The sequence below is a fragment of the Pongo abelii genome, chromosome 20, assembly GCF_028885655.2.
Source record: "Pongo abelii isolate AG06213 chromosome 20, NHGRI_mPonAbe1-v2.0_pri, whole genome shotgun sequence".
Taxonomy (NCBI): Eukaryota; Metazoa; Chordata; class Mammalia; order Primates; family Hominidae; genus Pongo; species Pongo abelii.
In genome coordinates, this window is record NC_072005.2 from 45064439 (window position 1) to 45077861 (window position 13423).

The following is a 13423-nucleotide window of genomic DNA, read 5'->3' on the forward strand; positions in this document are numbered from 1 at the left end:
GGAGTTCAAGACCAACCTTGCCAACATGGTGAAACCGTCTCTACTAAAAAAAAAAAAAAAACAAAAAAATTAGCTGGGTGTGGTGGCAGGCGCCTGTCCAAGCAATTCTCTCCCTTAGCCTCCATGCCTTAATTTTTCTATTTGTAATAGAGATGAGGTTTCACCATCTTGGCCAGGCTGGTCTTTAACTCCTGACCTTGTAATCCACCAGCCTTGGCCTCTCAGAGTGATGGGATTACAGTTCTGAGCCACTACGCCCGGCTCTCCTTGTTTTCTTTGTATTAAAGATTATTGGCTAGGCATGGTAGCTCACACCTGTAACCTGGACACATTGGGAAGCTGAGGCAGGAGGATCACTTGAGGTCAGAAGTTTGAGACCGGCCCGACCAACATGGAAAAATCCATTGATACTAAAAATACAAAATTAGCATGGCGTGGTGGTGGGTACCTGTAATCCAAGCTATTTGGGAGGCTGGGATTGAGAAAAATAGACACCCACAAGGATGAGCCATATATCCGCCAAGGTCTGCAGCCACTAATGGCCCCAAACAACTGCCATCTCAGCTTTGCCTGCACACTGGACTCTACTGGAGGTGTAGAGACAGAGACCCCCTGCCTTCTGCCTCCACCCACCCACACCAAGCCCCGCTCAACCACTTCTGGGGAGGGTCAAAATCCAGACTGGCAATAGGTCCAGGATGTTTACTGATTTCTATCTGGTTAAACATCCAATACCAACACATAAGGCCACACACAGTTCTTGAAACTTTAAAATCCCTCAAAAACTGTTTATTATACAGGTGAATTTTGAGTCGTGATAGGCTTATCGGTAGGATTTCTGGTAGCGAGCACGGGCACCAGGGCCTCCAAACTTTTTGGACTCGCAGCGACGAGGATCAGCTACCAGCAGGGTCCGGTCATACTGGATGAGGATGTCTTTGATCTCCTTCTTGGAAGCCTCATCCACATCTGGCAAGAAGGGCAGAGACGAGGATTTAGATAATCACACAGAATCCTTGACTTGATCCCCACACACCCACCTACCTCACGGGAAGGACCCATGCTCACTCACATTTCTGGTAATAGGCCACCAGGGCTTTGGAGATGGACTGACGGATAGCTGTGAGGAAGACACACAATTAAAGGATACAGGAGCTCTGTGAAGGCCTCCTTCCCAGAGCCACCTCCCCCATGCGCCCAGTTCCTGGGACTCACCATAAATCTGGGCCACGTGACCACCACCCTTCACACGGACACGGATGTCTACACCAGCAAATCGCTCCTTGCCAAGAAGCAGAACTGGCTCCAGCAGCTAAAGGAATGGGGAATGAACAGGGATTTAAGTTACATGCTGGGCAGCTTAGCCATCTCACTGGGCTTCTCCTTGTTTCTGTGGCTTCTGCCACCACTGGCCTTCAAGTACTAGCGGATGGGGGTCAGGGTGTCACTCCAAGCCCCTCTACAGACCCAGAGAAGAGGAAAGTTAAAAAAGCCAGATATGAGACTGCTGAAGTGGTGTAAGAAATATAGGCAAGGTAAAGGGAACAAGATCTGGGCTCCCTCCTGCTTGTGTCCCTCACTGGACCTCAGACACCCTATCTCTAAGACCGGTTCTTAGAAGGCTGAACAGTAAGGAGCATTCCAATGGCTTCTGAAACTCCCAAGGCTGTTTCAAGCAGTCGAAAGCCATCCCTGGACTGCTCAGGTGCCTTTTCTATTTCCCACCTGAGCTCTCTGCCCTTTCTTTGAGCCTCACAGATTTCCAAAATTACAATACAACCTGTCCCTGGTCCCTAGACCCTTCCCAGCTCTAGGTCTTTTACCAGTGCCTCTGTCTGGATACCTCCTCTACCTGCTTTCAGCTCACAGGTCTCCTTCCCCAGTTCTGACCACTTTTGATCAGCTTCTGGTATTGGGCCCAGTCCTTCTCCCCAACTAGGCTGGCAAGTTCATGAAGGCAAGACCTGAAGTCATCTGGATCACTGCTATGTCCCCAAAACTCAACAGAGGGTACACATACAAATCCTTCAAATACAGTGACAGCCAAAAACAGTAACAGTCAACATCTGCTACACAAAGGAAATCTCAGAATTTTTATTAAATTCTAGGCCAGGCATGGTGATCACACCTGTAATCCCAGTCCAGGCAGAAGGATCACTTGAGACCAAGGACCAGCCTGGACAACAAAGTGAGACCCCATGTCTACAAAAAAATATTTCTCAAATGAGCCAGGCGTGGTGATGTGCCTGCAGTCTTGGCAACCGAAAGGCTGAGGTGGGAGGATCTCCAACTCAGGAGTTTAAGGCTGCAGTTCATTAGGATTGTGCTACTGCACTCCAGGGTAGGTGACAGCAAGATACTGTTCTTAAAAAAGAATCTTATAACTCAAAAAAAATTTTTTAACCGACCCTGCAATGTAGACATTATTTCTTTTACAAGTAGTAGAGAGTTCAGAAGGGGCAGAAATCAGACTCTGGTTTCTTTCCATTCTGAGCCAAAGAAATTGAGAGTCCCAAAAGGGGAACAGAGGAACCCTTTTTACAAGCAAGCATTTAAACAGACCCAAATTCGGCCGCGCACGGTGGCTGACGCCTGTAATCTCAGCACTTTGGGAGGCTGAGGCTGGTGGATCACCTGAGATAATGAGTTCTAGACCAGCTTGGCCAACACGGTGAAACCCCGTCTCTGCTGAAAATACAAAAACTGGCCGGGCTTGGTGGCGTGCGCCTGTAGTCACAACCACCCGGGAGGCTGAGGCAGGAGAACTGCTTGAACCCATAAGGCGGAGGTTGTAGTGATCCGACATCGCGCCACTGCACTCCAGCCTGGGTGATAGAGCGAGACTCCCTCTCAAGACAAATAAATAAAATAAAAAATAAACAGACTCAAATTCAAGCTACTTTAATACTTACTGAGCACTTACAATGTCTAAACGCTGCTTTAGACACTTGGGGTTTATCAGGATCAAAACATTGATCCTTGTGAAAATAAAGCTACGAAGCCGGTGTCCCTTCACCCTTTGGGTCCCCCCACCCCAGTTAGGTGAGCTTCCTAACATCCCAGTTTTCAAAGCAACCCCTTAATCTTCAACACCCCCATCTCAGCTTTTACATCTTCTGAACCCCAAGCCCAGCTCTATCGCCAAATACCCCACTTTTCTACACCCAATACAACTTCTAAACATCCCGTTGCTGATACCAGCCCCCTCAGCTTTCAAGAGCTACAACATCTCTGTCTCCAAGAGTTCTCCATTCACTCAACGCCGGTGCCCGATCCCAGCACCTTGTACTGTAGCGTGCGCGGCTCAATCATCTCCAGGGGCCGCCCGTTCACCTTGATGAGACCATTGCCGCGTTTGCAGTGCGCCACAGCTGTGGCTGTCTTCTATAAGATACAAGAGAAACAGGGGCCCCGTGAGCTCCGGCTCCAGCTCCCATGTTGCTCCCTAGATTCCTGCCCACTGGCCTCTCCCAGACCCTGCCCTTCTCTTTCCCCTCCCCTTCCCATCCGGCGTCTGGCTCACCTTGCGTCCGAAGACCTGCACCGACTGCAGCGGGCCCTTGGACGGCATGGCTGCGAACGTGGACGAGAGAACCTCACCGCGCGGCGCTGCAACCGGAAAAGGAAAACGAGGGGCCACACTGGCCGCTTTTCAGGGTCTGCGCAGGCGCTTTGAGCGCTGCGTCACGACGGGAGAGAGCTTTACGGCTTCTGTTGCGGCTAACGGGCGGGGCGTCTGGTCAGCGGCGGGAAGACCCTTAGGAGCTCAGAGCCGGCGGGCCCTGAGAGGCGGAAGTGGCGGGCTCTCTCGGCGGAAGGGGCGGGGCCTGGGAGTGTCGTGTACGGACTGAAGGGAACGCCGCGGAAAGTGCTTCGCGTCCTCCTCAGTCGTCGATTGCCGCTGCTCTTCTCTGCATTTTGGCTCTTTAATAATCTCCCTTCGCCCTTTCTTTAAATCAGTTCCCACCCTCCCACCACCTGTAATCTTTCTCCCCTCTGGACTCCCTCCTACCCGAATCCCCCGCATCAGAATCTTCCCTTTGGAATCTACTGCAAGAAATCTGGCTGGATTCTCAAGATTCAGGACTTCCAGAATCCTATCCTTCCTAGAATCCCCCTCCTTGGGGATCCTCTCCCAGAATCCTTTTCCCCTCAGAGCCCCCTCCCCTCAAAATCTCCCTTTCACCAGAATGTCCTTTCAGTCTTCTCTTCCCAGAATGTTTCCCATCCTTCTCTCAGAAGGCCAACCCCAAATGTCCCTCTTAAGAGTGCTCAACTTAGACCCCCCTTTTCCCTGAATCTCCCTCCATTCGGTCCTCGTCCCCTCAGTCACCCTTCCCAGAATCTTTTTGTCAGGACCCAGTACCCCTAGAATCTCCCTCCTCCAGAATCTCCCTTTCCTGGCAAATCCCCCTTTCCCGGCAAATCCCCCTTTCCCAGAACACCCCGCCCCGCAAATCCACAAAAACTTCTCTCTCAGAGAGCCGTCCCTCAAAATCTACCTTTTTCCTGAATTTATTTCCCTTCCGAGACTCCTCTTCCCAGCAACTGCCTTCCCTGAGTTCTCCTTCCCTTAGAATCCCCGTCTCCTAAGAGACCCTCCCCCGAGAATTCACCTCTTCCGGGTCCCCACCCTAGAATCTCTCTTTTTTTTTTTTTTGAGACGGAGTTTCGCTCTTGTTGCCCAGGCTGGAGTGCAGTGGTGCGATCTCGTCTCACTGCAACCTCCGCCTCCCGGGTTCAAGAGATTCTCCTGCCTTAGGCTCCCGAGTAGCTGGAATTACAGGCGTCCACCACCACGCCCTGGTCATTTTTTGTATTTTTAGTAGAAATGGGGTTTCATCATGTTGGCCAGGCTGGTCTCGAACTCCTGACCTCAGTTGATGTGATCCGCCTCGGCCTTCCAGAGTCCTGGGATTACAGGCGTGAGCCACCACGCCCGGCCGAATCTCTCTCTTTTTTTTTGAGACAGAGTCCTGCTCTGTCGCCCAGGCTGGAGTGCAGTGGCGTGATCTCTGCTCACTGCAACCTCTGCCTCCCGGGTTAAGGCGATTCTCCTGCTTCAGCCTCTTGAGTAGCTGAGATTACAGGCATGCACCACCACGCCCGGCTAATTTTTGTATTTTTAGTAGAGACGGGGTTTCACAATATTGGCCAGACTGACCGGTCTCCAACTCCTGACCTCAAGTGATCCACTCATCTTAACCTCCCAAAGTGCTGGGATTACAGGTGTGAGCCACCGCGTCCGGCCCCTAGAATCTCTTTCTCCAGAATCTCCCAGTCATCTTTTTCATCTCCCCGAAATGACCCTCCACTTAGGCCTCCTCCCCACAGAATTCTCCATCCCCAGTCCCCCAACCCCACCTGAGGAACCCCAGGATTGGGTTGTCCTCTGGTTCCCCGGCAGATTCACCCCATCAAGAGTCTCCCCAACAAAGAGGTTCGTCTCTCAGAGCTACAGGAAGCCCACAGTTGCCTCAGTTTCTCTGGCAGTACAGGGCCTGGGATCCAAGGTTCAAAAGGGCGTGGTGGCGCACCTTGCCAAAGAGGGTGGAGACAGGGAGACACTGGAGGGCAGGTCTGGGGCCAGAGGGAAAATCCAGCCCAGAGTCCAGCTCTAAAAGGGTGAGCGGGGAGAGGGGCTGTGGGGAGGGAGGAAGGAAGTACCCAGAGGCTGACCTGGAGGGACACAGACACAGCCCAAAGAAATGTAGGCACAAGTGGAGAAGGAGAGAAAGATGAAAGGCCAAGGGAGAAGAGTAGGAGAAAAGGGAGAAACCAGGACAGTCAAGAGATGGACCCCCAAAACAAGCCCAGTGACATTTAGAGGCAGAGAGGCCAACCCTCGAACAAAAAAGAGATAAAAGGCAGGCATGATGTTTCCAAAATACTTGAGACAGAGGCCAGGTGCAGTGGCTCACACCTATAATCTCAGCACTTTGGGAGGCCAAGGCAGGAGGATCACTCAAGCCCAGGATTCAAGACCAGCCTGGCCAACATGGTGAAACCCCGCCTCTACTAAAAATATAAAAATCAGCTGGGCATGGTGGCAGGTGCCTTTATCCCAGCTACAAGGGAGGCTGAGGCAGGAGAACTGCTTGAACCCGGGAAGCGGAGGTTGCAGTGAGCTGAGATGGCGCCACTGCACCCCGGGCTGGGCGACAGAGCAAGACTCTGTCTCAAAAATAAATAAATAAACAAATAAATAAACTCTGTCTCAAAAATAAATAAATAGGAGAGCAGAGACCTCAAATATTCACTTGCAGACGCAGATAAAGGCTAGCACAGGTGTTTTCCAATGAAGATGCAGGCAGATGAGAGGATGCACACATTCTACCTGTACTTTTTTTTTTTTTTTTTTTTTTTTTTAAATTGAGATAGAGTCTCTCTGTGTCACCTAGGCTGGAATGCAGTGATGCAATCTGAGCTCACTGCAACCTCTGCCTCCCCGGTTCAAGCGATTCTCCTGCTTCAGACTCTGGAGTAGCTGAGATTACAGATTCTCCTGCTTCAGACTCCTGAGTAGCCCAGATTACAGGCCTCCACCACTACGCTTGACTAATAATTTTTCTCTTTTTTTTTTTGAGATGGAGTCTCGCTCTGTTGCCCAGACTGGAGGGCAGTGGCTTGATCTCAGCTCACTGCAACGTCAGCTTCCTGGGTTCAAGCAATTCTTCTGCGTCAGTCTCCTGAGTAGCTGGGGTTAAAGGCACGCACCACAATGCCCAGCTAATTTTTGTATTTTTCAGTAGAGACAGGGTTTCACTATGCTGGGCAGACTAGTCTTGAACTCCTGACCTCAAGTGATCCACTTGCCTCGGTCTCCCAAAGTGCTGGGATTACAAGTGTGAGCCACTGTGCCTGGCCACTAATTTTTGTATTTTTTAGTAGAGACAGGGTTTCATCGTGTTGGCCAGGCTGGTCTTGAACTCCTTACCTCAAGTGATCCGCCCACCTCGGCCTCCCAAGGTTCTGGGATTACATGTGTAAGCCACGGCGATTGGCCTAGCCTGCACTGTCTTAAGGGCCTGTTGGGCAGGGGAATTCAGGTTCTCTAGTCTCTCCAGATTGATCTTCACACATTTGCTGTCTCATATCGTCCCTGAGCTTGGGAGTCAGGGAGCGCTCTGACCTAAGCCCTCCCGACTTTGGGGTCACCATCTTTCCCCAGCCTCTATGGGCACACTCCCGGAATTATCTGTGGCTTGAGTGGAGCAAGCAGGGGATGGGATGGGGGGTGGAGGGGGAGTTCCCCTCACCCACTTCAGCCTTCCAGTCTGCTCCCCCTTCCTGTACCTCTCTCTTCCAGAACCCCAGGCCAAGCACCAGAGAAGGCCTGGGAGTGAGCAAGGTGCCCATGTTGCTTCTGTGGATCATCCTCCTGCTTGTACAGCCCTGGGAGGGCCTGGGAACGCCCCTCTGCTGGAGGGGCGTTTTTACTTTCTTGCAGCCCTCTGAAGATACTAGTGAGTGGGGAGCAGAGCCAGCAGACAGGTGTGGGCCAATTGATGGGGCGTGGTAGGGGGTGTGTTTGAGGAAGGGTCAGCCTCTTTCCCTCCAAGATCTGATTCTTCTCCTTACCCCTGAACTATAGGAAAACAAAAATGATGACACCCTCTACACCCCAGATGATCTCTCAGTGAGTATTGCATTCGCTTCTTTCTGCAGTTGCAGGTTTTGAGAGAATTCAGTGGTCTCCATGTGTGAGGGTTGCTGTGTGACCACATGAATATGTTGTGGGGAGGAGGTAGTGGGACTGTCTCCTGACCCAGCCCCTAGCCTTGACAGATATATTTTGCTCACTGCTGTCTCCAACACCTAGAATAGGGAGGCATATAATAACAAATGATGATGATGACTACAGCTACATGTAAATAGTGCTTACTCTGTGCCAGGTATTGGTTTAAATGCTTTAAGTATGTTAGCTTATTTCCTCTTTACACCAATCCTATAAAATAGATAGGACCGCCATGTATGCATGTGAACGTTGTACGCTGCACAAGGATCCCACATCTACAAAGACAGTACTATATTCACAGGCTGGACATTGTAGATTTGCATATTTGCCAACTTCCGGCAGATGGCAGTAAAGTATCTTGTTCTAATAAAATCAAGACTTAGAAGGTAGAAGGAACTTAAGGAAGGTCTTTTTATTTTATTTGTTTTGAGACAGGGTCGTGCTCTCTCCCCCACGCTGGAGTGCAGTGGCACAATCACAGCTCACTGCAGTCTTGACCTTTTAGGCTCAAGCAATCTTCCCACCTCAGCCTCCAGAGTAGCTGGGACCACATGCACGTGACACCACAAATAGCTAATGGCTAATTTTTTTTTTTTTTTTTTGAGACAGAGTGTTGCTCTGTCGCCAGCTGGAGTGCAGTGGCACGATCTCTGCTCACTGCAACCTCTGCGTCCTGGGTTCAAGCAATTCTTCTGCCTCAGCCTCCCGAGTAGCTGAGACTACAGGCATGTGCCACCATGCCCAGCTAATTTTTGTATTTTTAGTAGAGACAGAGTTTCACCATATTGGCCAGGATGTTCTTGATTTCTTGACCTCGTGCCTCGTGATCCACCTGCCTCAACCTCCCAAAGTGCTGGAATTACAGGCGTGAGTCACCGCGCCTGACCTTTTTTTTTTTTTTTTTTTTTTCGTAGATATGGGGTGTCACTATGTTGCCCAGGCTGGTCTTGGACACCTGGGCTCAAGTGATCCTCCTGCCTTGGCCTCTAAAAGAGCTGGGATTACAGGCATGAGCCACTGTGCCCAGCTGAGTGTCTTTTTCTAACTTGCACATAAGTACAGCATGGGATAGTGTCAGGCCTTAAGGTTGGGATTATCCAGAGCCCTATTTACAAATGAGGAAACTGAGGCCCAGAGAACGAAGGGGTTTGTTCCAGGCCACAGATAAGAAACCTTGGGAGTGGGGACTTGGACTCATGCCCTTACCCATAGATACCAGGTCACTCTGTCCCTACTGTGTGTCCTGCTGAGACTCTAGGCTGCTTCAGGTTGGAGCTGTCTGTGATTGGGTTTGAGGAGGGACCATCTATGGGAACTGCTGTGTTCCAGCTACAGTGCCTGCTGGATCCCCTGGGGTCCCGGCTGTGGGTGGCCAGCCAGGGCCCTTGCCTGCCCTGTGAAGGACATCCCCAGAGACCTGTCCCCCTCTTGGAGTTACTACAGGGAGCTTGTGCTCGGCATCCTACCACAGCCTGAGCTTTGGAGGACATGGGCTCCCAGGTACACCCAGAGAGGCTGGGTAGAGAGAGGGAGGGAATAGTCTTCAGCTCCAACTCCCAAACCCTAAGCCTTTTCTTCCCTCTAGGCCAGAGGACCCCACCTGGAGCCCTAGTAGCCAAGGGGAAGAGGTGAGAAGGAGGAAAGTAAGGTGAGATCTGAAGTCTCTGACCTCTTGGGCAGGGAGTTGGATAAATTGCCCCACCTGCCCCCATTCTCACCCTCCTTTAGATATTCTTCTCTCTTCTTCCAAGAAGGGACAGAGAAGTGCACAGGTATTCTCTAACCTCATCTCTATCCCTTGAGAACAGGGAGGGTCCTGTGGTTCACATCCCTACATCCCTGGCTACAAATAATTACCACTTGAAGAACTTTCTTTTCTTTTTTTGAAGCAGAGTCTCACTCTGTTGCCCAGGCTAGAGTGCAGTGGCATGGTCTCAGCTCACTGCAACCTCCACCTCCCGGGTTCAAGCAATTCTCCTGCCTCAGCCTCCTGAGTAACTGGGATTACAGGCACGTGCCACTACACCTGGCTAATTTTTGTATTTTTAGTAGAGATGGGGTTTCACAATGTTAGTCAGGCTGGTCTCGAACGCCTGACCTTGTGATCTGCCCACCTCAGCCTCCCAAAGTGCTGGGATTACAGGCGTGAGCCACCGTGCCCAGCCCATCACTTGGAGAACTTTCGAGTAATACTGATGGCCAGACCCCAACCCAGATAATTTGATAATTGGTCTCTGGTGGAGCCTGAGCATCTATATTATTATTATTATTATTATTATTTAGAGACAGTGTTTCACTATGCTGCACAGGCTATACTTGGCATTTGTCCATATATTTTTTTGAGACAGGGTCTCACTCTGTCGCCCAGGCTGGAGTGCAGTGGCATGATCAAAACTCATTGCAGGCTCGATCTTTCAGGCTCAAGTGACTCTCCCACCTCAGCCCCCCAAGTAGCTAGGGCTATAGATAGGCGCATGCCACCACACTCAGCTAATTTTTGTATTTTTTGTAGAGATGGGGTTACCCTTTATTGCCCAGGCTAATCTTGAACTCCTGGGCTCAAGGGATCCTCCCCCCTCGGCCTCCCAAAGTGCTGGGATTATAGGCATGAGCCACCACACCTGACTTTTTTTTTTTTTTTTTTTGAGACAGAGTCTCCCTTTGTCACCCAGGCTGGAGTGCACTGGCTGGTGGACTGGATGGCCACATTTCCATCACCCCAAAACATTCCTTATCTCTCTTCCCAGTCAATTTTCACCTCCCTCTCCAGCCCCAGACATCCACTAATCTGCATTGTCTGTATAGGTTTGTTTTGCTTGCTCTGGAGTTTCATATGAATGGAATCATGCTGGACATCTCCTAATGTCTGGCTCCTTTCACTCAGCATAATGTTTTGGAGATTCATTCATGGGTGTATTGGTAGTCGTTACTATTCTGTTGCATGGATGGGTGTGCCAAAATTTGTTTTTCTTTTGAGACGGAGTCTCACTCTGTCACCCAGGCTGGAGTGCAGTGGTGTGATCTCTGCTCACTGCAACCTTCACCTCCCTGGTTCAAGTGATTCTCCTGCCTCACCCTCCCAAGTAGCTGGGATTACAGGCGTGCACCACCACACCTGGCTATTTTTTTTTTTTTTTTTGTATTTTTAGTAGAGATGGGGTTTCACCATGTTGGCCAGGCTGGTCTTGAACTCCTGACTTCGTGATCTACCTGCCTTGGCCTCCCAAAGTGCTGGGATTACAGGCGTGAGCCACCGCGCCCGGCCGATAATCCTGTTTTCTTTTTTTGAGATGGAGTCTAGCTTTGTTGCCCAGGCTGGAGTGCAGTAGCATGATCTCGGCTCACTGCAAGCTCCACCTCCGGGGTTCACGCCATTCTCCTGCCTCAGCCTTCCGTGTAGCTGGGACTACAGGCGCCTGCCACCGCGCCCGGCTAATTTTTTTTTTGTATTTTTAGTAGAGATGGGGTTTCACCGTGTTAGCCAGGATGGTCTTGATCTCCTGACCTCGTGATCCGCCTGCCTCGGCCTCCCAAAGTGCTGGGATTACTGGCGTGAGCCACCGCGCCCGGCCAAGAATCCTATTTTCAAGAGTTGCTATTTAAAAGAACCAAGCTTAAGGAAGGGGAAACACCTTTAGACAGAGTGCTCAGCCCCTCCCCAATCTATCTTGGACTCAATTTGGGATTGCTGGATTTGGGAGTGTGTGCTTTTGGGGAGACACACGCACCTTCAGGTATATTCACTGCCTGCTTCCATCATAGCTGCACCCCATTCCCCAGTAACTAAGTAGGTATATCAAGCTTAGGTAAATTGAATCCAGGTGTGTCATACTTTTTTTTTTTTTTTGAGACAAGAGTCTCGCTCTCGCCCAGGCTAGAGTGCAGTGGCGCGATCTCGGCTCACTGCAAGCTCCGCCTCCTGGGTTCACGCCATTCTCCTGCCTCAGCCTCCCGAGTAGCTGGGACTACAGGCATCCGCTACCATGCCCAGCTAATTTTTTTGTATTTTTAGTAGAGACGGGGTTTCACCATGTTAGCCAGGATGGTCTCGATCTCCTGACCTCGTGATCCGCCCGCCTCGGCCTCCCAAAGTGCTGGGATTACAGGCATAAGCCACCACGCCCGGCCCAGGTGTGTCATACTTATGTGAGAAATTTTACCAATGTGTCCTGAGGCTTTTTTTTTTTGGGGGGGGGGGTACTGAGTCTCACTCTCGCCCAGGCTGGAGTGCAGTGGCGCGATCTCGGCTCACTGCAAGCTCCGCCTCCTGGGTTCACGCCATTCTCCTGCCTCAGCCTCCCGAGTAGCTAGAATCACAGGCGCATGCCACCACACCCGGCTAATTTTTTTGTATTTTTAGTAGAGACGGGGTTTCACCATGTTGGCCAGACTGGTTTCCAACTCCTGACCTCAGGTAATCTGCCCGCCTCGGCCTCCCAATGTGTTGGGATTACAGGCATGAGCCACCGTGCCTGACATAGGCTTCTGATTTTTAAACTTTCCCCTATCAGGTTAATTTTTCAATTTTTTAAAATTTAAGTTTTAATTTTTTTTTTTTAGAGACAGGGTCTCTATTACCCAGTCTGGAGTGCAGTGGTGCAATCATAGCTCACTGAAGCCTCAACATGGGTTCAAGTGATCCTCCCACCTTAGTCTTTGGAGTAGCAGGGACCGCAGGCACACGCCACCACACCACATGAAAAAAAAAACAACACAAAAATTGGATACATGGGGTCTCAATTTGTTGCCCATGCTGGTCTCAAATTCCTGGCCACAGGTGATCCTCCCGCCTCAGCCTCCCAAAGCGCTGGGATTACAGGCGAAGGTTCATTTTTCATCTCTCCATTACACCTATCCACTCTGCCACCACTCGTCAGCCGTCATTACTAATAGATAAATTCGCCTTTAAATGAACTTAGGGAGCCTGGAAAGAAAAATAGGGACTTGGGCCGGGGGCGGCAGGTTATGCCTGTGATCTCAGCACTTTGGCAGGACGAGGCCGGAGGATGGCTTTTGAGTTTGAGTTTGAGACCAGGCTGGGCAACAGCCTGACTCTACAAAAAAAAAAAAAAAAGTAAAAAAAGAAAAACCAGGGCTTCACGGTCACTCAGACTTGGCGAGGAGGCTTGGGTCTGCCGCTTTCCACTGAGTTCTGAGCTTCAGCGTTCTCTCCAAAATGGGGATAGGTATCTCCTGGGGATGCTTTAGAGGGCTTAGGAGATAAAGCCTGGTTTCTTTTGTAATTTGCTATTCGCTGATTCGCCGCCTCCTCGGGGCTTGGCCTACCGCGCTAGTGTTCTGGACTAACGAACAAACGGCTCACTAAATTCAAACATGAGTTTCAGCCTCGTCGCCGAGCCGGCGGGTAAAAAAAAAAAATCTTTCCCCTGGTGACCCTCCGCAGATGTCGGCCCCGCACTCCGCCTAGGCCAGCCCTGCCTCTTTTAAGATGGCGACCTGGAAGTGCGTCGCCCGTGCCAGCCCCGGAAATCTCGTGTTAGGCGAGGTCAACGGGTAGGTTCTCGCGAGAGACCCGTCAGCCCCAGTCAGGCGTCGTGCGAACAGCAGCTGGTACCGAAGGCGGAGGTGGAGCCCGAGAGGTAAGTGCGTGTGCAGAGGTGGCAGTTCCGGGGGTCGCCGGGGGCTGGGGAGGTGTAGAGAACAGATTCAGAAACTTGGGAGGTC

The 13423-nt window shown here is 50.9% G+C and overlaps 2 protein-coding genes and 1 pseudogene across 9 annotated transcripts in view; 2 read left to right on the top strand and 1 right to left on the bottom strand.

Moving 5' to 3' along the window:
• Positions 1-774: 774 nt before the first annotated feature.
• RPS16 (ribosomal protein S16) lies at positions 775-4609 on the bottom strand. 5 transcript variants are annotated; one of them, XM_024236547.3, is made up of 6 exons: positions 4503-4609; positions 3524-3827; positions 3283-3384; positions 1216-1312; positions 1073-1120; positions 775-969 (listed from the first exon to the last, which is right to left on the bottom strand). In XM_024236547.3, exons 2-6 carry the CDS (start codon positions 3569-3571, stop codon positions 824-826), a joined length of 441 nt encoding a protein of 146 aa, XP_024092315.1. In that variant the 5' UTR covers positions 3572-3827; positions 4503-4609; the 3' UTR covers positions 775-823. The 5 variants fall into 5 exon arrangements, with proteins under 5 accessions (XP_024092315.1, XP_054396389.1, XP_054396388.1 ...); XM_054540414.2 differs by having other exon boundaries at positions 3524-3847; positions 4503-4586; XM_054540413.2 differs by having other exon boundaries at positions 3524-3911; positions 4503-4586.
• Positions 4610-6388: 1779 nt separating this feature from the next.
• Positions 6389-9233, top strand: LOC129051972 (uncharacterized; annotated as a pseudogene).
• A 3910-nt stretch (positions 9234-13143) lies between these two features.
• Positions 13144-13423, top strand: part of SUPT5H (SPT5 homolog, DSIF elongation factor subunit) — a 31262-nt gene continuing 30982 nt past the window's right edge. For 2 of the 4 annotated variants that reach the window (XM_024236372.3, XM_054538455.2), the window contains exon 1: positions 13245-13338. The gene's annotated coding sequence lies outside the window, so the exon portion shown is untranslated. 4 annotated transcript variants of the gene reach the window in all.